Raw genomic sequence first — 25,992 nt, 5'->3', positions numbered from 1 at the left:
TCTCTTCAGCAGGCTTAACCACATGGCCTAGGAATGCAATATACTTCTTCCGCATGAGCCTTTGGGCTTCGGCGCAAGACATAAGTTTAAGACCACTGGAGGGTTTTTCGCCGTAAATATGAAGATCACCATTTTCTCGAGGTATTCGAATCAATTTCTTGGCGCAAATAACTTCGGCGCGATTCTTCGAGAGCCAGTCCATACCAATGATAACATCAAAGCTTCCAAGAGGCATGGGGATGAGGTCGATCAGAAAATCGTTTTCGTTAAGGTTAAGCGTACAATCCTTAATTACTGAGTTAATTAAAATAATTTCACCATTAGCCAATTCAACTGAAAAATCTTCTTTTAAATCGTTGCGCGGTCGCGCAAGCTTCTGCTCGAAGGCGTGAGAGATAAAACTTCGATCGGCGCCAGTATCAAAAAGTACAGAAGCATAAAATCCGTTAAGCAAAAATGTACCATTAACTACGTCATTATTCGCTTGCGCTTGGTGCGCGGTTATGTTAAAAGCTCGTCCACGCGTCACTTGGTTCGAAATCTGGTTCACCGGATTCGCTTGTGTGATTTGCACTTGCAGTCTCGGGCACGCGTTCCGGAAATGACTGGGATCACCGCAGTTAAAGCACGATCTGGGTCGTGGGTTTTGGTAGGTTGGTTGTGGGTTCTGCGGGTAGACTGGTGGTGTTGGCGCAATTGGATTGGCGGGAAGGACTCTACAGTTCTCAGCAGTGTGACCAGTGCGGCCACATCGGGTACAAAGTCGACACGGGGTCTGGGTTGGGTGGTGAAATCTACAGGTTGGGCAAAAGGGATGGTTTCCTGTGTAAGGTTTCTTAGGAGGCGGGGCAGGGAGTGCGGGATTGGTTATGGCATAGTTGTGGCCTATAGGAGGTGTTGGGTAGGCTGACAGAGGTTGAGGGGCGTAAACTGGGGGTTGGTATGCGGGTTGCTGGACAATGGGCGGGTTGGTAAGCGCATAGGCCTTGCGCCTGCGCTTGAGGTTGTTACGGTTTGAGGGTTCTGGTTTGGTTTCTGTTGGTTCAGGGGCAGTCTTGGTGAGTTTGGTCTTCTCAGTTCCCCGCAGGAACAGGGTTCCTGCTCTGACATGGTTGTCGCTGAGCACAGCGGCCAACTCGATGGCGTCAGAGAGGGTAACTGGGTTTCTGGCCCATACAGAATCTTGAATTTCCATGGGGAGACCCCCAAGGAATTTCTCGATTGCTCGGCGTGAAGGGGTAACAAGGTGAGGGACCAGTAAGCTTAGCTCGTGGAAGCGCGTCGCGTACTCGCGCGCTTCGCCACTGTATTGCTTCAAGTTCCAGAATTCTTCCTCCAGGCGCTTAACTTCGTTGGGAGGGCAGAATTCTCGCGTAAGAATTTCCTTGAATTCCTCCCATGTCATGCTAGAAGCAGCCTCTGCGCCACGCGCATGAGCTACTCCATTCCACCATGTAAGCGCTCTGGATTCCAGGACACTGGAAGCATATAGGGTTCGTCTGTCTGAGGGGCATTGGGTGTGGAGGAAAGTGTTTTCTATTTTCTCAAGCCACTGGAGCATCACGGTGGCTCCTTCAAGACCTGTGAACTTTGGAGGGTTACCCGCGTTAAAGGACTTAATGTTGTAACCAGAGGTGTTGGTATTGTTTTGGCTCAAAGCTTGGGCTATCGCGGTGGCCATTTCCTGGGAACGTTGCTGCGAGCGTCTGCGCGAGGCTTCTCTTCTCTGAAATCGGCGATATAGCGGAGGCATTCTATAAAAGTTTAAATTTTAGTTAATATCTTGGTTTTAGCGCAAAGTATAACCTCGAAGAGCTTGGTTTCGCAGAGTTAGATACTATCAAAAGTTAAAGTAAAATAAATGATCCTAAATGCAGACTTAATAAAGGTAACAAATTCGAATCAAGAATCGACAATTCATGTATCACCATGACTTTCCGAATTCCCAATTTAAAATATACGAGCAAACGAGTATTGGAGATTGACGATTCATGTATCACCATGACTTTTCAATCTTCAATATAAAATACACAAGAAAATGAGTATTGGAAGTTGACAATTCATGTATCACCATGACTTTTCAAGTCTCCAACCTCAGAACATAATCGTAAATGGAAATTGAAAATCAACTATTCATGTATCACCATGACTTTTCGGATTTTCAAATCCAACAAACGAGTATGTAAGTAAAATCAATAAAAATCGAAATTCAACAAAAATCGAAATATCGCGAAATAAAACATAAAATCATATACTGCGCAAGTGCGAGCATATTCATAAATAACGAGTAATTAACAATAAGCGCGCAAACATGAGATTTCTCTCATGCGCGAGAAGGGACTCTTAGGTATTCTAGGCCGTTACGTCTAACCACCTATCCTAAAGTCAACGAGCTCTGATACCAACCTGTAACACCCCGCCCCTCGCACCACCAATATTGTCCGCTCTGCCCACGAAGAGCTTACGGATTTGTTTTTGGTTGCCCAAAACGCGTTGGTGATGTTAAGAGGCTGGACATTACTTACGAACCAATGATCTCTCTTGTCCACGGCCGATGTGGGATAGCCTAAGAGTGAGACGATGTTGTGTTTACCAAGGGTGTTACACTGACCGCCTGGCGCTCAGGATCTCGTGGCCGAGCGGGTAGACCTCCACAAACCGATCCCTCGTTTGCTCCAAGATGCGCAACTCGTTCTCATCAAGAGCACGAGTACCCATCCGAGCGGGACCATCACTCTCCCGCGGCTGCAGGAGAGACTGAAAGTCGTTCCCCTCTGAAATAAACAGGAAAAAAGTTAGAAGAGATTCTAAATCAACAAAAAGAAACAAAGCATACCGTAAGGAATAGAGTTCGAACCGTATTCGAGGACGATCGGGATCTTTCGCGCATCCGCATCCTTCCACACCCGGCTCATCCCGAGCATTACCATCCCGGACTCCGCAAACCGGTAAACCGGAGATTGGACTCGGGATATCTTCGAAAACCATTCCGCCTCCTCGTAGTTGGAGGCGTGAAGGCTGGGAAGTGCTTGCCCATTTTTGAACTTCATGGCAAGGGAGATGGCGCGAGCGGAGATGTAGAAGAACTCCCGCTTCCACGAGCGAAGACTGCGCTCGGTTGCGCAAATCTTCAAACCCTTAATCCGGGTTATCAACGTATACCACCCCTGGATGCACCTCCAGGAGTAGAAGGTCATCAGGCGGTCAACATAGGGCTCAATGCCCAGTATCCGGCACACCCACTCGAAGTGGCGAATCTTGGCAATCGCCATCGGATGCACCTCGGTCAGGTGCACACCGTGCCTCTCAAGGACACGGTAAACAAACTTTGTCAATAGGAACCTAAGATTCCCATAAACAAAGAATGCAGCATATACCCCGATCTTGCCTCTGGGGGCATCGTACACCGTCTGATGGGGTTCAGGAAACTCAGGCTCGAGAGACTCGAGCATGAACTTCCTGACGACGTACCGATACAGATCGACGGGCAGAGCACACTGGCACTCGCCAGCAGTACTCTTGTCATCGGCTGTAGATTCGAGATCATGAGAAGACATCTTACAAGATGAAAGAAGAAAACGATTTCAAGAGAATGCTTGCCTGAAAAGGTGAGTATTCGCCGGAAATCGTTTAGAAGATGAAGAGAAAAGTGAAAGTGTGAATTACAAAGAACCCTCTCCCCCTTTATATACTAATCGCAATTAATGCGATGAATTTAATGCGGAGGAGAGAGAAATCGAAGGTGCAATGAAACTATGACATGTGGCAAAAAGCAAGCTGGCAACAGCTGTTGAAAGGACGCATACCATAAATTTCGCGGCCACGCGCCCGAAAAATCGGGCCGACGCGCCTGAAAAAGCGTCTGGAATGACCAGGTACTGTCACGTCACCATAACTTCCTGCACGTCCTGACACAGTCAGAAGAAACCGTCGCACGACGTTTCACAGGTTTGGACTGTTATCCTTTTACCAACTCTTCGAATTTCAAAAAAATTCAAAAAGATTCAAAAGTAAGCGGGAAAATACCCCTTACCTTGGGAACCAAGTAACCGTAAGACGGGTGCGGGTACGGTGTAAAGGCAAAACCCTTCACATACCTAGCACCCGCAGGGAATTGAAGCCAAGAATACCTCGGCAACCAAGTAACTATAAGACGGGTGCGGGTACAGTGTTAAGGCAAAACCCTTCACATAGCTAGCACCCGCAGGGAATTGACGCCAGGAATACCTTGGAAGTAAAGTAACCGTAAGACGAGCGCAGGTACAGTGTTAAGGCAAAACCCTTCACATACCTAGCGCTCCGCATGGAATTGAAACCAAGAAGGATCTTCTGGGCAATGCTTGCGGAAACGGAAATAACATTCCCGCATAGCGGGAACGTCGAGAACTACATTGTTTGAAGCTCCGGGATGGAATTGGTAGTTTGAACATAATTGATCACTATGTTCAAAACTACCAAAACCTCATGGACAATCCACACAAGTGGGACTCAACGCTCCTGACTTGCGAGGAGGTTACAGACCTACCCGCATCATACCCAAAGATCAAGCAGGAAAGTCGGGAATTTCTGCGTGACATCAGGAAAACCGCGGGAAGAATCACCACGGAAAACCTAAAAACTAAACCCCTTTTCAAAACCCCTTGCTAAGTCCAAAAGTTCACCTCACTTATTAATAATTCATGAGAAGAACATTGGACTGGGGGGACTTGAAGAGGTAGGTCCCAGTAGAGCCCAGTTGGACCCGCAAGACTCACCTTGAACAGGGACGTCTGCGCAACGACCAACTGCTCCAGCAGGACCCACCATGCTCAGAGAACCTTACGCGCAGTACGCCAGCTGTACCCGCAGGGAAAGCCTCCCAATGGTGAAGTACCCCGCCTGTTCCCGCAGCTGCGGATACAAGCCATCAGGGAAGGCTACCCGCACTAACAGGAAGGCTACACGCACAAGGCATTAGCTACTTCAGTAGTCACATGAAGGAATGAGCAAGGCAGGAATACTCCCGCCTAAATGAGCCAGTCCGTATGCTTTTGGAAGATCTTTTGTACTATACCTAATAAGGTATGGGCAGAACAGACAATTTGACCAGAACAGCCCATGAACCTATCACAGGGTGACAGCTCACCGACAACAATACGAGGAGGAGCACCCTCTAGTACTGTTTGTCACTATTAGCCGCTGCCTAATCACCAACCCTTACGATGGGACGTGCGCAGCCTACAGTTGGTGGAACAGTGCGTAGCCGGCAGTCAAGGAACAGTGTACAGCCGACCTTGTTACTGTTGGCCGTAGCCTATCCACCAACCAGCATGGCCTGTGCGTAGTCCACTGTTGGTGGAACAGGAATACTATTCAGCCGGCTGTACCTTCTAGGAAACCTACCTTCGGCTATAAATACTCCAACACCTTGGAATGGTAAGGACATCATCAGATATCTCTCTTATCTAGCAATCTCTTAATATACACTTATATTCAGAGCAATCTAGTCTGATTCTTACGCCGGAGGGTGGTCACAAGGAGGAACCCCCCCTTCTCAGTGACGAGCTTACGGTGTCTGTTTTGCAGGTCCCCTGAAGAACAACCTTCTCAGCAAGACCTCAACCTCGTGGGAAACATTACTTAACCCCCAGATTATCTATAATCTGCCCAGGGTTCACTTAGTGTTTCTTCAGAAGGACTAGACATACCTATACAATGACAACCACACGGTTCTTATACTCTTTTGCCATTTAAATCAAGATGGATATATTTGATTTCATCTATAGCATAAAGATAGAATTTACAATTGAAGAGGAATAATATGGAACTTTTCACAATTTCATCTTATCGACGCCAAATAACTATAAATTTGTTTTTAGTAGAGTCGGTTTTGCCATTTAAAAGGGGGTTTCGAAGCAGCTTGTTGCCCGCTTACCAATATCTCTATTGTAGTTAGATCATTTTATTCGGTATATGAATATATCAATTTGCCAAAAAATGAAAAAGGAATTTAAGCTATGAGAAAATAAAGGCCTAAACGACCTTTGTAAAGGGACAAAACATTATGTGTTGGACAATGGACACATCCAAAGTATAGGCAAATGCATGTCTTAAAGGCACATGTTACCATTATGGAGTACTAAGATCACACATGATGTCCGAGCTTTTACACCACAATCGATCCACTTCACATGTTATATACACAGATAATGACCTATTATTTAAACTCATTTACGAGATTCTAATTTCATTATTTTGGTTCGCTAAATAATTTACCCGTTTCAATTGGTTTTTAAAAGTTTCAATTTTTATCAAGATTTTTTTCATACGGTACTATTAACAAATCAAAATATGAGAGAGACGCAGATGAAACTGAATTCAGCTTAAGAGTGTCAAGCGACATCACATTATTAACACCCCCTATTTTTCCGTTCCAACTTTTCTTTTCTTTTGTCTCCCATAAACAAGTACACAATGTTACTCGGTGTATCCTTGGGCGTGTGACCATCTTTGACGGTGCTTACTACTTAGGTTGTTGTAGCATAAGAGACATATGAGTTCTTAGTTTTAAAAGACTCATGTGGAACATAATAATCAGCCACAAACGTCAACAATTGTTTGCGTGTTTTGTAGTCAAGAATTAAGTTCAAGATTTTGTTGAAATTCTCGTTGATGACAACGGTTCGAATCATCATGTTCGTATAAAATAGGTAAGTTTTTGTTTATTTGTTGTTCGTTTTGTATATGATTTTGTACTAGTACATTTCCATGAATCACGAGAGCGTCAACTCAACAATACTTGGCCCAACCTAACCCAACCGATTTTAGCAAAAAAATGTTTTTACAAAGTCACCTAATCATGTTGTGCCGGGCATGTGGACTTCAACAGGTTTGTGCCGGGCATCTATTAGAGTTAATGATTATGGTATTTGCTATTTGGATCGTATAAATTTTCCGCTAATTCAACATGTTATCTAAAAAGTGTGTATTATTTTAACCGGCAACATTCGGTGGTTTTTTTTTTTTTGTCATGATAGAAAAGAAATAACAGATAACCGAAATAAATAACATAACATAAGAAACTGTTTCAACAAGGTCCTATGGTCTAGTGGTTAGGACATTGGACTCTGAATCCAGTAACCCGAGTTCAAATCTCGGTAGGACCTACTCTTTTTTTTTATTCTATTTTCAAATGGTACAAAATGTAAGCAGCATTTGATCGAACACCTGGTGTGCACCCAATGAACACCACTCAAGCACACACCAAATTCATCAATTTCACGCATCAAAATCTTAAAAACAACCCCATTCGGTGTTCCAAGACTACATTTTCACACCCCGCGAGTATCCGATTCCAAGGTTCACCCACCAATTTCAAACTTAGGGCTACGAACCATAACTTATCACCAAGATGGATTGAGTTTCTACCTAGGGGAACATGAACCTCATATTATTATTAAAACAACCAATCCCATTACTGTTTGGTATCTTCTCCATCGAATTTGGAGACTGGTGGCTCATGATCATGATAAATTGTTTATATACATTGGGTTATCTTCTTTAACTTACGCAGCGGTTAGTATGTTTGTTTATCGATTGACTGTTATTCAATGAGTAATGAATGTGTTTGCAATTAATCGTTGATTTTCATATGCAGCTTGCAGAGATATCCATGCCAAGTTTACTGGCAGCATCCGTCTTCGCAGCACAGAACGGAGAACCGTTGTTGTTGTATAGAAACTTGAAGATCTTGACGTTTCTGTGTTTTGCTTCGGGAATTTGCAGGTAAGAATGAACAATGCCAGTGCATAAGCTGTCACATATTACTGCATTGTTCATTATGTACATTATGTTATATTGATGCAATAAGAGATTGATAATGTTATGCATTTAACGCTTTGATAACCATATTAAAAATCTTTTGAGGGATCGGAGTGTTTTTGACTTTGAAGTTCTAGCTACAAAGTACTAACTGAGATCGGTTCTTGTGGATTACAGTGGATTACGAAGTGGTTGTTTTGGAATTGCTAACATGGTCCTGGTGAGTAAATCTTCTTTCAAGTTACAATATAATATACTACATTCGTTGGGTTATTCCTCCGTCATTAATTAGTTTAGGTTTAACGATTGACTCTCTAAAGATTCTACTAGTAGTTGCTTGTGGGTTTTTGCCAACAATGATTATTCTTGTTATTAATAAAGTTTTATTCCGGATGAGGTGGTAGATTGCCTTTAGTTCGTTGTATGCAAATACTTGCCCACTAATTGACACTTCATATGATCTCACAGCTCAAGCGTCTAAGGAAAACTTTATACACAAATCTGTTACTACAGGTGGTTTCTGTTTCTTAGCAAGCATATGCATCATGCTTCACTTTTACAATAGTCTGTTATGTATTTATACACTTTTATAAATGTATGTTTAAAAGGTGCTTATTTTTCAGGATATATATTTCTTTGATAGAGAACCGGTTGGAAACTTAACCAGCAGGCTAGGGGCAGACTGTCAAAAGTTGTCGCATATCGTTTCAAACAATTTACATTTGATTGTGCGGAACTCTCTTCAGGTTAATTCTTTTTTTAACATCCATGTTCACATTTATTCTTTTCCACATTTGTTTTAATTTGTAAGCAAAATCTCAGGGAACAGGAGCCCTGATTAATCTGCTGACATTAAGTTGGCCTCTTGCGTTATCAGCTTGCTTTATATGCATTCTTCTGTGTATCATCTTTCTGTTTTATGGCCTCTTGCTTTATACTTGCCCACTAATTGACACTTCATATGATCTCACAGCTCAAGCGTCTAAGGAAAACTTTATACACAAATCTGTTACTACAGGTGGTTTCTGTTTCTTAGCAAGCATATGCATCATGCTTCACTTTTACAATAGTCTGTTATGTATTTATACACTTTTATAAATGTATGTTTAAAAGGTGCTTATTTTTCAGGATATATATTTCTTTGATAGAGAACCGGTTGGAAACTTAACCAGCAGGCTAGGGGCAGACTGTCAAAAGTTGTCGCATATCGTTTCAAACAATTTACATTTGATTGTGCGGAACTCTCTTCAGGTTAATTCTTTTTTTAACATCCATGTTCACATTTATTCTTTTCCACATTTGTTTTAATTTGTAAGCAAAATCTCAGGGAACAGGAGCCCTGATTAATCTGCTGACATTAAGTTGGCCTCTTGCGTTATCAGCTTGCTTTATATGCATTCTTCTGTGTATCATCTTTCTGTTTTATGGCCTCTTGCTTTATACTTGCCCACTAATTGACACTTCATATGATCTCACAGCTCAAGCGTCTAAGGAAAACTTTATACACAAATCTGTTACTACAGGTGGTTTCTGTTTCTTAGCAAGCATATGCATCATGCTTCACTTTTACAATAGTCTGTTATGTATTTATACACTTTTATAAATGTATGTTTAAAAGGTGCTTATTTTTCAGGATATATATTTCTTTGATAGAGAACCGGTTGGAAACTTAACCAGCAGGCTAGGGGCAGACTGTCAAAAGTTGTCGCATATCGTTTCAAACAATTTACATTTGATTGTGCGGAACTCTCTTCAGGTTAATTCTTTTTTTAACATCCATGTTCACATTTATTCTTTTCCACATTTGTTTTAATTTGTAAGCAAAATCTCAGGGAACAGGAGCCCTGATTAATCTGCTGACATTAAGTTGGCCTCTTGCGTTATCACCTTGCTTTATATGCATTCTTCTGTGTATCATCTTTCTGTTTTATGGACGGTTAGTAATATATTTAAAAATCTAAAATCTGTCATCTTACTTACTTTATGCATTCCTGAAAGGTGATGTTATCTTCTGTCTGAAAGGTACCAGAAGAAAGCAGCAAAGCTTATTCAAGATTCAACTGCTCATGCCAATGAAGTAAAAACTAACCTGGTTTTTTATATTTTTCTCCAATTACAATTTTGTGCCCTCATGTTAGCTAAGTTGACCTGTCCCCACCTCAAAATTTCAGGTTTCTCAAGAAGCTCTTTCTTTGGTGAGAACGATCCGTGTTAATGGAACAGAAACAAAAGAACATAAAAGGCAATTTCATTTACTCGGATATATTTACATACTCTTCAAAGTTCTAAAAATTGTAATGGATTGATGTTAAATCACCTATTGTGTACTTAATGCTTCTAGATATAAGCAATGGCTGGACAAAGTGGCTTTTGTAAGTGCAAGAGAAAGTGCTGCATATGGACTATGGAATTTTAGTTTCAACACTCTCTACCGTCTAACACAGGTTTACTGAACCCTTATGAAATGTAACTACCATTTACAATAGCATAGATGTTAAAATATGATCTAATTTCTTCTCACCTTTTTTTAGGTTGTTGCTATTATACTGGGAGGAATGTGTGTCTTGGCTGGTGATGCCTCCGCAGAGCAACTTACAAAGTATGTTTTGTACTGCGAGTGGTTGATATATGCAGCATGGAGGTTAGCAGACAATTGCTCATCATTACTTCAGTGTGTTGGAGCAAGTGAAAAGGTCTTTCAGCTAATTGATATCTTGCCTAGTCATCACTTTTCAGCAAAAGGTATGCAAACTGTTATATTCTTTCATTCATGTTTCCCTTCTATTAAGACTGGATCATTTTAAATCATAAAAAAGTATATATTTCTGCTTAAGCCCCCCCCCCCCCCCCCCCCTTTACCTGTCAAGTTTTAAGTTTCACTGTGTTTGAGATTAAAATTTGAAAACCCTTGATTATTTGAGCTCTAATTGGCATTTTTAATTATTTATAGGAGTTAAGTTGCAGAAACTAAGGGCACAATTTGAGTTCATAAATGTGTCATTTCACTACCCTTCACGAACAAAGGTACTTTCACTTACTCTTACTTTGCATTTTTTGACAAAAAACTTTGCGAGGCCATCACATGATCATAGCATGTCCGTTTCACACAACTTTTACTTCGTTGAAGATCTGCTTGTTGCTATCTCAGTGGGCCTGACTGACCTATTTGTCCATTTCTACAGATGCCCACTCTAGAACAACTCAACATCTCTATACACCCAAAATGAAGTGCTGGCAATTGTAAGAACTTACAATTTCATACATTTTACCCTTTCAAATGATGCAGTAGTAAGTTAGTAACCACCTTGCTTTTGCCCTTCAGGTTGGTCTAAGTGGTAGTGGAAAAAGCACTTTAGTGCATCTCTTACTTGGTCTGTATGAGCCAACACACGGGCAGGTACACGGCCATTTTAATATTGTTATGTTACCTAAAGAGGGAAGTCGATTCAATTATGTAAAACTGCACTCGGTTGCAGATACTAGTTGACGGTCATCCACTTAAAGACTTGGACATGAGATGGTTGAGAGAGAATATTGGATATGTTGGACAGGTTTGGAGTAACGGAAAGTGTCTTTTTATGATAAATGTTTTCAATAAACAAAAATATAAAATTCTCTATTATTGATATTTGCAGGAACCACATCTATTTAGGATGGATATAAAGTCAAACATAAGTTATGGATAAATTCTCTATTATTGATATTTGCAGGAACCACATCTATTTAGGATGGATATAAAGTCAAACATAAGTTATGGATAAATTCTCTATTATTGATATTTGCAGGAACCACATCTATTTAGGATGGATATAAAGTCAAACATAAGTTATGGATAAATTCTATATTATTGATATTTGCAGGAACCACATCTATTTAGGATGGATATAAAGTCAAAACATAAATTATGGATGTTCAAGGAAGTTGAAGCAAGAAGATGTGGAATGGGCTGCAAAACAAGCAAATGCTCATGAGTTCATTTGCTCTCTTCCTGATGCCTATGAAACCCTAGTTGATGATGAGCTTTTAAGTGGTGGTCAGAAGCAAAGAATTGCAATTGCAAGGGCCATTGTCAGGGATCCTCTTATTTTGATCCTTGATGAGCCCACCAGCGCTCTGGATGCAGAAACTGAATACTATTTTCAGGTTTAAGCTTTTGATTTCTTTCATTATTCAATTATTTATTTGTAGGTGTCCAAATACACAACCAATAAATGTATTCTTACTCCCTTTTACTTTGTGTAATATAGGAACTGATGTTGAGATTAAAAAATGAGATGAAGACGATCATCTTCATAGCACACAGGTGTGTTATACCGTTGCTTTTGTACATAGACTTCACATGTGTGAGTGCAAACGAGCCGAGCTGACTCGTGAGCTACTAGACAAGTAGATCAGCTCGTTAAAACGGCTGAATTGAGGGGAGCATAAACGAGCTTGATTAGTACTCGAGCTCGAACCCAAGCCTTTAAATAAGCTTGATTAGTACACGAGCTCGAACCCAAGCCTTAAATAAGCTTGTTTAATAAACGAGCTTGAGTCTGAGCTTCACTTATCGAGCTCGAGCGGGCTGCTAGCCATATTTACATAATAATATTTGTTAAAAAGTATAAAATTATGATAAAACTAACTTAATAGTATATCTCATGTTATATACAAAAATTATAACTAAAAATATATAAAATAATTAAAAATGAATATAAAATTTAATAAATAATAAACGAGAGCCAAGCTCGCGTAAGTCAGAACGAAACGAGTCAAGCTTGAACCTAGTTGGACTTGGCCCTAGTACTGTGTTTAGGGGTTTAAATGGTTTAATAGTGAAGGCATTTGCAGGCTATCAACAGCAAAAGGTGCAGACAGAATCGTGGTCATGGATAATGGGCGAGTCGCTGAGGTACTGTCATTTCATAATTTGAAATTTGTTTCATGATTGATGATATGATGTTGAAACGTGTACAGATAGGTGATCACAAGACGCTTTTGCGTGAAAACGGATTGTATGCGTGATTACATCTCCTCAAAACACTGGCCTTTAGATCAAACAAGTAAGAGTACATTACATAGTATGTCTTGTTATTTATTACTGTAATAATTAAACTAAATAAAGAAACATGAGGATTAAATAAGCTACGTTGATGCTGAGAACTAGGGGAGTAAGAGTTAGATTAATATTAATCTAAAGTTGGTCAAGAGGTGTGGTGGATAAATCTTGAGGCTGAGGGACCTGTTGGTGCGGCAGAGGCAGAGATGGTTCTTCTTGATCTTCATCTTCTCAATATCTGTCTGCTTGCTAGTATTTGAATTATTATCACTCGAGAATCCGATTTGGTCTTTGGCATCAATATGAATTCCTTTGTTTTGGAATATGGTTTGTTCATCAACATGATGTACTTTAGCTTTGAGCTCTTGCCATGGGAGGTCTTTGGGATAAGATGAGCCGTGTTTGTCTTCCATTTTTCTGCTAAAGAGGGTTTTGTAACGTAGTTAAGTCGTGGTCTCGGGTTGAATTTGGTTTTTCTTTTATGTTGAAACGTGCATAACAGTTTTGGAAGATGATGTGTCTACCTTACATGAAGCCACCTCATCTTGTACATGCATATATACATACGGTGCAATCTTATTTTCCTAAGTTTATTGATTTAGACAATCCCAAGTCCCAACACACGTATCTTGGGACTGTTTGTGGGGTATTGGGATTTTTTTTTTGTTTTTTTGGTTGTGTTCAATATATTGATTATGCAATAGATGCTCCCTTTGGTATGAGCTGATTTTGGTTTTGGTATCTATCATTGAAAATTTACACCTTTAGTCCAATAGTTTGTACGAACGTGACGCCATTGGTCTCTGAAATATATTATATCAAACATATATCGTTGATATTCACTTCATGGGTTTATCCATCAAATCTGTGAACCCACTAATACGAATCCCTCATGATCCACCCAACTATCAGATCCATGTTCTTTCTATGTTCCGCTGATCATTCCCACATTTAGTTGCATTAGTTATTTTAGTTCATTATTTATGTTATTTTCTAATTCCTAGAAGTAGTTATACCACTAAACCTATCTTCCTATTTTCTTGCATTATCTACGTACTTGTAAGCCTCTAAAAAGCCATGTTTGGTGTTTAATGGAGGACATGAAAATTGATCAAAAAAGTATCTTTACAATTATTGTTCTTTTATTTTAGAAGGAGATTAGCCATTCTCGAACTTGGCTCTATCACCCACCCCACCAAACCCGTTAAGGAACGTAACTAACTAGCTCTTAACGGTTTGGTTCATGGGTATGTTAAAGCCTTCACGTTTCGGTCAGGTCTAGGTGTTACGTGTTTCACACTCCTAGAAATGAGGGGCAATAAGGAATGCATGTCTAATGTGAATATCAAATTCTTTAAAGTTAGGGTTATCTTAGCCAACAAGAAAATCAATTAGTTTTCAAAATAGTTTATACAAACATAAACGAATAAGAACAAATGTACAGGTTAAAACAAACATAATTGAATGTAACTAATACACGAACGTAAATGAATGAAAATAAATTAACATCTACAGCTGAAATGTGTGCATATTTGTTTGTTTGTATTCATTTCTTAGCAACGAGCATATGAACTTCCAATTAAATAATTCGTGAACGATTTCTTAACGCTTTAATCATTTATGCATAACATTGATTACGCATCGTTTTCCATTAAACTTGAAACGCTAAACCTTTTTAAGGCCACGTTGCATCCCTAACGGGCCAATTCGTCACTAAAAACTGACGACCCGTTTTCTATCCACGCGTTCCCTTAAACCATCACAAACCGATCCGATTCATCTGAACCCGTGACCAACAAAACCCATTTTACGCCGTTGGGTTGCGAACAATTGGGAGTCAAATTCATCTCCCAATACAATAAATACACTTCAAAAAATACTTATTATTTCTGAAGCTTCATTGCTACATTTCGTGGCGTATGGTACGATTCTCATTTCATTTCTGTTTGATTACGCACCGATTAGATTTACTTGACCTAGGGATTTGATTGTGGTTTTACAGCTGTTATACATCCAATTTGACCTATTTGTTATGTTAATTTCAATCGGATATATGTTTATTGTTCTGATCTACGAACAAATTGGATAGATAGAAACAATAGAAGAAATATATTTGCTAACCCTAGGTTTCTGTTTAATTTGATGATACTTTAGATACAGGTATTATGCTATGTAATGTTACTTGTTGCAAATGAAATGGATCTGACTTCACCACTTAAGTTCTGGTGTCTTTTGTTAGTTTTTAAGTGTAATTGGATTAATCGGTCGACCATTGTAATCATAATAACCATTAAGTAGGACGTGCAGAGTGCATGTTTGCTTTAGTTTGTTATGATGTTAGGGGCGAACAAATGGGGTGACCACGGACCACCAAATAACTTTTAATCTGAAAGTTTTCATACGACTCTCTGAATTATCCAAGTGGAGTTCCCAAAATCCCTAACATCTTTTATGATAATGCTAGTTTTTACAAGAGCTAAAATGAGATCTTTCTGGTTTGTATGTAGATAATATAAAGTTTAAATTCTATGTATTTAAACATGAGTATGTTTTCTTTTAGGCACCTATGAAAGGCATTCTTTCTCTGCAACGGGCTGCTTTGTTGAGGTATCAAAATGCTAATTTGGGGCTAAGTACTAGATTGTTTAGTACTCAATCTGCAACAACCGGTAATACCGCACAGCCACCACCGCCTCCGCCTCCTCCTGAGAAAACTCACTTTGGTGGTTTGAAAGATGAAGACCGCATTTTTACTAATCTTTATGGTTTACATGATCCGTTTCTCAAAGGTGCCATGAAACGTGGTGATTGGTACAGAACTAAAGATCTAGTGATCAAGGGTGCTGATTGGATAGTAAATGAAATGAAAGCGTCTGGTCTACGTGGACGTGGTGGTGCTGGATTTCCATCTGGTCTTAAATGGTCGTTTATGCCTAAGGTGTCTGATGGTCGTCCGTCTTATCTTGTTGTTAATGCTGATGAAAGTGAACCTGGAACGTGTAAGGATCGTGAAATTATGCGAAATGATCCACATAAGCTTCTAGAAGGTTGCTTGATTGCTGGAGTTGGTATGAGGGCAACTGCTGCTTATATTTACATTAGAGGTGAATATGTGAACGAAAGGCTTAACCTTGAAAAGGCTAGAAAGGAAGCCTATGCAGCTGGACTACTTGGAAAAAACGCGTGTGGGTCGGGTTATGATTTTGATGTGCATATCCACTTTGGTGCTGGTGCTTATATTTGTGGTGAAGAAACTGCACTTTTGGAGAGCCTTGAAGGCAAACAAGGAAAACCTAGATTGAAACCGCCTTTCCCTGCTAATTCAGGGCTATACGGATGTCCCACTACTGTCACAAATGTAGAAACAGTTGCTGTGTCGCCTACTATTCTAAGACGTGGGCCTGAGTGGTTTTCTAGTTTTGGGAGAAAGAACAATTCTGGGACGAAATTGTTTTGCATATCTGGTCATGTGAACAAACCGTGCACAGTTGAAGAGGAGATGAGTATATCATTGAAGGAGCTGCTAGAGCGGCATTGTGGCGGCGTTAGGGGCGGATGGGACAATTTACTGGCTGTGATTCCTGGTGGTTCATCTGTACCTTTGCTTCCTAAAAACGTATGTGAGGATGTGTTGATGGATTTTGATGCACTGAAAGCTGTTCAGTCTGGATTAGGGACTGCTGCTGTTATTGTGATGGATAAGTCAACTGATGTTGTGGATGCGATTGCAAGGCTTTCTTACTTTTATAAGCATGAGAGCTGCGGTCAATGCACACCTTGCAGGGAGGGTACTGGGTGGCTTTGGATGATTATGGAAAGGATGAAAGTTGGGAACGCAAAGCTGGAGGAAATTGATATGCTTCAGGAGGTGACGAAGCAGATTGAAGGACACACTATTTGTGCATTGGGAGATGCTGCTGCTTGGCCCGTTCAAGGTCTTATTAGGCATTTTAGGCCCGAACTTGAGAGGAGGATCAGGGAGCGGGCTGATAGAGAGTTGCTTCAGGCAGCTGCGTGATTCAGGTTTGCATTTGCATTATGCTGTTTGTTTCTTATGTTTTACACAATACACACACATACACAAGACTAAATGCTGGTGGATTCTTATTTTGTAATGCCATTTTGTCGCATAAAGTGTACCATGCGTTTACAACCTTCCCAATCTTTGTTTCAGTCAATGATTCTTGTTTCAGGCGATGATTTCCATAAGTTCCAAATGATACTTGATTGAAATGAAATTAGCGAGTAAAGGGTGATGTATAATATTGATATCCATAACAATAACTTACAAGTATTTGAAGTCTAAACTCAGATGCACATAGTTTATTGGTACATAAGATGCGAGTAAAGGGTGATGTATAATTTAAAGTTTATAGAGAGATCAAAAAGCATAATTGAATTTTATGCTTCTAGGTTAGTCTGTTGCTGTTTGAATGGAAAGTCACTCATCTCCCATAGGATATTACAGCTGTATAACACATTTTTTTAATGACATAAGCGGTACTAGGATATACAGAAAAAGAATAACAACAATTTGTTTGTCTCCAATAAGGCAACAATCTCATTAACAAACTAACGAAGAGCTCAAGCTAACAAATTACATCACTGATTACCAGGATTCTTGGAATTTTTTTCCGATGTACTTGTACAATTATAGGAATCCGGTTTTTTTTGGTTTAGAATGGGCGCAATATTGTAGATATCATACAAAGTTCATTACAACAAACGACTAAAGTAACAAAAGATTATATAACAGCTAGAGGTGGCAAAATGGGAGAATCGTGGGTCGGATTAACCTGATTAATACAGGTAATATCTTGGTATGGGTCGAAATGGTCGGGTTGGATTGACCTGGAAAACTTTCTTGAGTAGATGTTTTTGATAAATTCTAATAGTTAGTCTAAGTATGATTAAATAAGTTACATTATTTATTTCAATAATAGTTTAATTTCTTGAGTAAGAGTTAGTAGGTTTTATGTATTAAAAATACATTTTAGGTGACTTTTGAACGGTTTCATTTTAAGCAATATCTTTGTAACTTCAGTATTTTGATCCTCTAGAGACAAAACATAAATTGACCAGTCTATAAATAAATAGATTGAAGTTGTCAGATCACTTAGTAATAAGAAGCTAGCTCTGAAAGGATGTAAATCATACAAAAAGTCAAATTATCAGTTGATATATGTTTTCTAAGTATTAAAGTCGGGCACACATATCATTACTAGTTTCATACCGGTCCATACGGAGCAGTTTAACCCGTGCTCTGGACAAGGCTTGTTCCGTACTTTACTTACGAGCTCTTGTAGTACTCGCCCCTATCTCTTCTCTAAAGGGGCTCCAACTGATTGCCGCACCTGTTTTGTAAATATGCAGTGACGAATAATTCAGCCAAAAAGTAATAGGAATTAGACCTAACGATTCCAAATAGAAAAATTTAAAGCATTTCGTTTTATTTGAAAGGGGAAAAAAGGAAATATAGGGTTCCAAACCTAAATAAACATCCGAATCGCCCATGAATCTCAAGGACCAATGATTGGCAATTGATGCGGAAAGGAACTATTGTGGACTAAAAACATGTCAGTTTTGTTTGAGACCCATATGACACATTATCAATAAGATATAATCCAACATGACCCGTTATTACATTAATGCCTTGAAACTGCATCCTAAGAATATCAACTGGGATTTTAGTTTTTTGTATGATTTTTTTTTTCTGTAACTTTTGCTGACTTTATAATTGTTTTGCAGTCAGGGCCCTGCAATCTGTGGAATAAATATGCAGAAGTAGTCCTGAAGCGAATCGATGAACCTTTTACGAGCATTGTTAAATTTTAAGATTTGTATTGAAGTAAGATGTGACTGAAAATGGCATCTGTTTTTTACAACTGGGGCAACTTTTGTTGATTCTGCGTGTTTAAGGATACGAGGACATCCTATGTTTATTATTTACATACACTTCACTTGGACATGTTAATAAGCTGCATGCAATGTTGTAATGGTACAATCTCAACCTTTCAAAACTTCAAATTTCTTTGTTGTCACAAGGAAGTAAAATTAGCATAGATAATAGTATTTAAGAATGCTTTTATCTTGTATAAGAGCATAGCTGTTTGTATAAATTATGTAGTCGCAATTTTCACATCAATGAGGATTTGAGTAAGAATATGATATCCTTTATTAAGTGACCAGTGCGTACACGATGGGTTTTCTTATGTTTTGAAAGGACTCATAAGTGGAAGTTAGTGTCGGCTTGGTTCAGATCGGTTGGATTTGGTTGGACTAACCAGATTACTTTATAAACCAGCACCTAGACGAAAAGAACAGTCAATGGTTCAGCCAACAGCCAGCTGGACCGGTTTTTACGGAACCCTATGTGATGGCACACATCAAACGTGACACATAACAAGACAGGCGATGAAGTTAACAATTATCTTTCGGTGTATCTAACGTTACATAATTATCTGTTGCAAGTAAAAGAAATAAATAAACTGGCTTATGTGATGTCACCTTTAAAGATTTCACATGTCAACTGACAAAGAATCATTCAGACTGATGCTACTGACGAGTATTGGGCAGTGGTCCTAATTGCGGAAGACGACAAATGTGTCAGATCAGTATGTGGATGCAAAAGCGGCACGCTTAGTGTGTTAGAAAAGCATTATCATTCCACGTACAAAGAAATCTTGGCTCTCAAAAGAGGAACCGAGAAGTTCCAATTCCATCTTATCGATCATAGCTTTTTTTATTGAAAGACATGTCATCCTTTCCAAAAATGTTCAAGGAAAAAAACTCTCCCAGAAGCACACTTGCTAAGATGGGCTAACTGGTTCTCGCAATATTCTTTCACTGTTAATCACATCAAATGAAAGAATAATATCCTTGCGGATTTCCTGCCAAGGCCAAAAACATGTAAATACCAGGAATCCAACATGGTTCGACATCACCAAATCTTACCCACAATCCTTACAATGGCACATCTTAGCTCTTCCTTGCTTCCTAGCCATCCCTCAAACTCCAAACCAACGCGACTTCCAGCAGAAATTACCCAAGTGATCAATACCCATAACCTAAAGCAATTGTCCAGCCCCAATTACAAACATTTGATGACAATCATTTTGAGAAAATATGGACAGTTTTCAAAGGAAGAAAAATTCCACTTTCTTCACTATTTTTATATAGGCAACCCATATAATTTGACCAAAAAAATATTATGTTTTTTCTGGTGCCTATTTGAAACGTTCACTATAGCTCTCTTTGAACACCTCGAAGCTAGCCGCGTATTTCCTTCATACCGTTTGTTGCCTTTTAAGGAATCATGGATTGTGATTGGCCTGAGAAATACTCGTTATGTGTTGTTTGTCTCCAATGTGGGTGACCGGTCTTCCACCCGCATGCGCCTTACATGGTTATTGGATTAGGTTTGCGGGTGCAATCTAAGACCATCTTATGGTTTGCTTGGGCTTACGAGTTGGTTCAATATCCTATCTCTTCAAGAACAAGGAAAAATACTTTCTATAACTTAAAAGTTTAAAGTAATAGTGAAAAATATATCAAGTTTAGTATATGTTTAAATTAAGTCAAGTTATAAAAAATAATTATTAAATAGTAACCCTGACTAATATATATATTACTTTTCTCACTTAACTTCTTTTTAAATAGACATTTATAAAAAGAGTAGATTGAAACCCTTAATTAAAGGTAAGTGAATTTTATTTTTTCAAAAAAAATTTAATAACTAATTCAGATCACTAATAAACTATTAACCCATCGGTTCATCTTCATTCTATCTTGAGAGGAAACCCATACATAGATATGAGAAAGCCCATCAACCAAACTTGAGTCTTTGTTTTTGTTTTAAATGAAACTTGAACCAAAACGTCTATTTTTAAATTAAGGTATTTGGATACGTCTATACGCATTATTGAACTTTAAGTAATCATCAAAACATATAAAAAAAAGATTAAAGTGCCATTTTCGTCCTTATGGTTTGACAAAAAAATGCGAAATTAGTCCAAAAGGTTTATTTTTTTGCATATGGGCCCTCCACGTTTCCCAGTTTCTGTCAATTACATCCAAATCACTAACCCCGTTAAATTTTATCGTTAAGTCAGGGGTAATCAAGTCTTTTCACTCTTTCTTTATTATAATACTTATTTAAGTGAACTGCGGTTTTCGTCCCTCTGGTTTGTCCAAATCTGCAGTTTTAGTCCCGTAGTTTCAAATTTGCAATTTTCTTCCATATGGTTTTATTTCACTTGCAATTTAACCCGAATTCCTTAATCTTGTTAAGTTTGGTCGTTAACCCACTTGTGTGCCCTCATGTGACGATCAGTTTTGTCATTTTTCTTCCTAAATAAACCCCAGTCTGAATTCACAGCCCCCCTCATGTGAGTGAAAAGACTTGATTACCCCTGCCTTAACGATAAAATTTAACGGGGTTAGTGATTTGGATGTAATTGGCAGAAACTGGGAAACGTGGAGGGCCCATATGCAAAAAATAAACCTTTTGGACTAATTTCGCAATTTTTGTCGGAAGAAAAAAAAGAAAAAAACAGAAAAAGGGTAGGATTTTTTTTATAATGAGGTTCCATAGAGACCACTGGTTCTTCTGGCGGAGAATTATTAGACAGACAGGGACTCCGTGTGTGTGTGTATCTGCTTCTTGTTGTTGATGGCTATGGCGTCTCATATCACCACATACCGTAAGGTTAGACCTTATTTATAATTATCATCATCTTTTCATTTATATTCTAATGCTACATATCGATTTGTTTAGGTTCAATCAACTTAATTTTATTATTTCTTTCTGTTTAATAAAACAAAACAGGCAGAGATGAATATGAATATGAGCATGATGATCGTGTGCAGGAAGAAGGAGAAAGGACGAGACCAAAACTACCCCTATAAAGTCATCGAAATTACTCCTCCTCCTCGAAACCTTGGCATTCGTTGTTTCCCAACTGTAACCTTCCAGTTTTATCATTATTATTATTATTATTTGTTTGTTGAAGAAAAACCCGAGCCCAGTGGGTATACCCGAAACAGTGTGAGATTACTTTTACGTTTTCTCGCGGGTCACACAATGTATCATATTTTAATTTGCTGTTTATGTATAATAATGCGTACAATAATTAGAATGGTAAATAAAATAATGGAAATCCCAACGTATTTGTTTTTAACAAACTAATGGGTATACCCGACAACCGGGTATGGGACTAGGATTATCGGTACCCGGCCCATTGTCATCCAGAAGCTTGAAAAAGTGGACATTATTTGCTAACTTGAGCTCTTGTTTGAGTTGTTGATGGGAATTACATCTTCTGTCCAAATATTTTCTTACTATTTTAGTTTAGTTTTTTAGTTTTATTAATATTCCATTATAATATTATGTTAATTTCATTTATTTGCATTTACATATCTGATGCAGAACTTGCAGTGTGGAGATGGTGTGACGATCGAAGGTCAGAACTACACGATCTCAGCAGTGACACATAGATACCAGCTCCGCAAAGGTAAATATGAACCTAGCGAGAAGAGGCTCGATGTCCTTTCCACCGGAAGATACATACTGAATTTATATCTGGAAAACCTATTAGAACAATCTTAAAAAAAAAAAAAGTTTGTAAAATTCTAGTTTGAGAGTCTAATTGAATAGTATGGAGCAATGTACAAGTTTCACCATGTACAAGATGCTGTCTTATTATTATTAATGCAGATTATTCTATGTACTTTAGTACTTGTTTTCTGGTTAGCTAAATTTTTGGTCCAACTCGTTACTCGTACTAATTCTGTTTTTGGATCAATAATCTTTTTTGTAAATAACATGTGTAAAGATATGTGAGTCACTAGTTTATAAGTTTTGGGTTGAATTTTTTGAACCTAAACATCACCCATATGTTTATTTGTGTCAAAATCATTAACCTAACCCGAACATGACTTGTTTAAATCATTCATCTAAACATATCAAAACAGGTTGACGGATAGTAATCAAGTTGTAAGCGTGTTAATCGAGTTGGTTGGCTGTAAAAATAGGTTTAAAACATGTCATAAGCGGTTTCACGGGTTGACCTGCTTAGTAAAAACGGGGAAACTTGAACACAACGCGTTTATAAAAACAATTTAACTGAACACAACCTGCAATTAAATACATTAGATATGACAACCCAGAACCTTATTATTCTCGTTTCGTGTCGGAAATTGCCACCCTATACATGTAAGTAATATAAACATTTTTTTATCATCATATGTTGTATATGCCATCCACTTGAAAGTTTTTTCAGATATTTTATTTTTGTATCTAAATAATGAATGGTTAATCTTAATCAATCACTGAAAAATCACGCTTTGTTTCTGGCTCTCACCGACTAAATCAAGAGTGTGGGTGGGTGGTTATGATTTTTAATATTTGTTTTGTCATTAAAATTTGTATGTTCTACATTAATAGATTATATACTAGCTAAGAAACTGAAGTACCCTTTAAGTTAATATAAAATATCTGTGGGGTTAGTCATCTGGAGTGAAATGGCAAACAATGGAACCACAATGATAGTAGACAACAAAAAATAAATTTGTGGACAAAAGTGACAATTTGGGCTAAATCATATGAATAAAAATGAATTATTTATAAATTTTACACAGTCAATGCAATTTACTCTTGAATTAACATTAATCATGGTCAGTTTTTGACTTTTGGTACAATAGGGTCAGGGCTGGCCCAAGGGTGAGGCAGGGTAGTCGACGGCCACAGGCCTGACATCCCGTTAGGCTCGAAATTTTTTTTTAAAAAAAAATTATATATATTTTTATGATAAAAAAGTATGTATAATCAATGTTTCTACATAATTACACAAACACTAGCTTGGTCTAGTGGCAAAGAGGTATGACACCTTACCTAGAGGTTGTAGGTTCAAGTCTTAGTTGAGACATTTTTAAATTTATTTTTATACAAAAGTTTTTTACACAACTCAAATCATAACCAAATAAGTCCACTTAAAATTAAATTGTTTAAACTCAACAAAATGTTTCTTTTACTTAAGGCCCAAAAAAAATTTCGCCTTTGGCTCAAAAAAATTTTCGTCTTCTCGGAGGGGGCCCTGAATAGGGTGTTGCTATATGCCAATGATGTATACATACAGACAGATAATTAGACATTAGGTGAGGCTATCATACACGTTATATCACTTATATGACATGGTGAAAATGGTATAATGTATTGGTCAAGTGGTTTGTGTCTGGCCGGGCCGTATAACTTGACAACATCAACTTATGCACTCCTTATAAAACATTACGATTCGTATGATGTATAGGTCTAACACGTTGTGCGATTCCACATATCCGTTTTCCTTATGTCACACGACCCGTATGACAAGTCACTATTGTCTTTTGACCCGAATGAGATATGACAAAGTCACTATTGTTTTTATAGTGTGCCACCCATGTTGTATTATTTCTATAATTACTTAATGAAATGATTGTATGGAATATTCAAAGCAGCGAGATTCATGTCATACCGGTTCAAAAATCATGTTGCTTGCACGTTTTGATATCATTATTGTATGATTTGTTGGCGTATCCGTGACCAATTCGGAATGCTAAAAGCCATTTCTTTTTTACAAAAACTAAAGAAGGCAAAAAAGCCACTCATAGAAGCCATTGAGAGGGTATATTATTTTTTTGTATATTTTTTTCATATTCACTTAGGAAAAAAGAGGCACTCATGGGTACTATTCTTACACCTACGGCCCAGCCAGTTTCGAGAAAGCAAAAAAAAAAAGAAATTGGGTTGAAGGCAAAAATATTTGTTGCCTTAAGTAAAATGAGTATTTTGTTGGGTTTAAACAATTTAATTTTTATATGGATTTACTTGGTTATAATTGGGTTGTGTAAAATACTTTTGTATAAATATAAGATTAAACATGTATTAAATGAGAGTGAAAAACCCATAACCTTTGAGTTGGGGATAATACCACTTTGTTATATTAGACCAAGTTAGTGGTTATGTAATTGAGTATAAACACTATATATACATATTGATTTAATAAAAATACATATATTTTTTTTTAAATTCGTGTCTAGCGGGGTGTCGGGCCTGTGGCCGTCGACCACCCAACCACACCTTATGACCGGCCCTGGCCCACGGCTACTAATCTTGCATTGCCACCTTATTTCTATCCTCAAGTATCCTAATAGCATAAAATCACTGGCAGCATTTACCCTCGACTACATATAACTTATTTGTGTTTTTTTAATAAAAAATAAATTAATCAATTAAACAAAAAACCTTAATTTAAATAAAATTATAAATAAATGAAAAAACATAAATAATAAAACTAAATTAATTAAACAATTAAACACACTTAAATAAAGAAAACGTAATTTAAATTAAAAAAAAATCAAAATACGAAAAAACCACTACATGACTTTAAACTAACTTTGTGAACAAAATGCATCAAGATAGGATTTGAAGGGCCTTAAGGTATTTGTCAAAACAAGTTATATGGTCACTATATAAAAGTTGAAGGGCTTAAACAGTATCTATCTTCTTGCTTTCCACCTATGTTGCTTTATTTCCTTAGGAAAAAGGTTGGTTGATTAATTAATCAAAATTTGTGTACTAAATTTAGAGTATGTATAAGCATGTAAGGCCTCGTTACCGGTAGCCCTACTTTCGTGTTGGATTTACTCATAAACGCAGTTCTAATATCAGAGTTAATTAAAACATTCGCGGAATATAAAAGCTTTCATAAAACATTTCATAACAAAACACATCTTGTCTTAAAACAACATCTTGTCTTTCAAAATAAATAAAACGTTAACTTAAACGTCTTGAGTCTTCCGATGCCAGCCTCTTATTTAGTGCCACGTGTCTCCTCAAGCGAGCTGCCTCATCCTACTCACCTGTGTGCATACTAAAAGTTAGCTACGCTGAGTGAGTTCTAGTTAATCATACATTATACAATACACACAAACTTATATTCTTTCATTCATACTTTCATACTTTCTTTTGTATTAACTTGCTTTCATATCTTACGTTATAAAGAGCATTACGCCCTACATTCCTCGAGTATTATTAGGGCTCGGTACCCTCTTTCCTCGAGTATTATTAGGGCTCGGTACCCTCTTTTCTCGAATATTAGTAGGGTTCGGTTCCC

The 25,992-nt window shown here is 38.0% G+C and overlaps 2 protein-coding genes, 1 non-coding gene and 1 pseudogene across 4 annotated transcripts; all 4 read left to right on the top strand.

Annotated features, from left to right (window-relative positions):
* Window positions 1-7,073: 7,073 nt before the first annotated feature.
* Window positions 7,074-7,145, top strand: TRNAQ-CUG (transfer RNA glutamine (anticodon CUG)). The gene has a single exon. It is a non-coding gene; the product is annotated as a tRNA-Gln (tRNA).
* Window positions 7,146-7,436: 291 nt separating this feature from the next.
* On the top strand, window positions 7,437-13,019 carry LOC143622283 (ABC transporter B family member 26, chloroplastic-like; annotated as a pseudogene). Its single transcript, XR_013151669.1, has 17 exons — window positions 7,437-7,764; window positions 7,978-8,020; window positions 8,269-8,313; window positions 8,424-8,546; window positions 9,633-9,736; window positions 9,823-9,877; window positions 9,972-10,042; window positions 10,142-10,244; window positions 10,332-10,542; window positions 10,751-10,824; window positions 10,983-11,040; window positions 11,123-11,197; window positions 11,277-11,351; window positions 11,436-11,464; window positions 11,691-11,943; window positions 12,048-12,103; window positions 12,634-13,019. The product of XR_013151669.1 is annotated as an ABC transporter B family member 26, chloroplastic-like (transcript).
* A 1,597-nt stretch (window positions 13,020-14,616) lies between these two features.
* LOC143622330 (NADH dehydrogenase [ubiquinone] flavoprotein 1, mitochondrial) lies at window positions 14,617-18,885 on the top strand. Its single transcript, XM_077093518.1, has 3 exons — window positions 14,617-14,763; window positions 15,402-16,864; window positions 18,590-18,885. The coding sequence occupies exons 1-2, from the start codon at window positions 14,761-14,763 to the stop codon at window positions 16,857-16,859; spliced, it is 1,461 nt and encodes a 486-aa protein (XP_076949633.1). The 5' UTR covers window positions 14,617-14,760; the 3' UTR covers window positions 16,860-16,864; window positions 18,590-18,885.
* A 2,758-nt stretch (window positions 18,886-21,643) lies between these two features.
* Window positions 21,644-22,572, top strand: LOC143622282 (uncharacterized). Its single transcript, XM_077093473.1, has 2 exons — window positions 21,644-21,803; window positions 22,269-22,572. Exons 1-2 carry the CDS (start codon window positions 21,675-21,677, stop codon window positions 22,446-22,448), a joined length of 309 nt encoding a protein of 102 aa, XP_076949588.1. The 5' UTR covers window positions 21,644-21,674; the 3' UTR covers window positions 22,449-22,572.
* The last annotated feature ends 3,420 nt before the right edge of the window (window positions 22,573-25,992 follow it).

Source organism: Bidens hawaiensis, unplaced genomic scaffold (assembly GCF_021521415.1).
Source record: "Bidens hawaiensis isolate Kalapana, Puna unplaced genomic scaffold, B.hawaiensis_p1.1 tig00003115_1, whole genome shotgun sequence".
Taxonomy (NCBI): domain Eukaryota; kingdom Viridiplantae; phylum Streptophyta; class Magnoliopsida; order Asterales; family Asteraceae; genus Bidens; species Bidens hawaiensis.
The sequence above is the reverse complement of the archived record's forward strand: the minus strand, read 5'-3'. Positions and strand labels throughout refer to the sequence as shown.

Excerpts from the sequence above, each read along its gene's own strand:
- LOC143622282 (XM_077093473.1), top strand. The coding sequence starts at position 21,675 with ATGAATATGAATATGAGCATGATGATCGTGTGCAGGAAGAAGGAGAAA. Across the intron at positions 21,804-22,268 it reads GCATTCGTTGTTTCCCAACT|AACTTGCAGTGTGGAGATGG; the intron begins GTAACCTTCCAG and ends TATCTGATGCAG.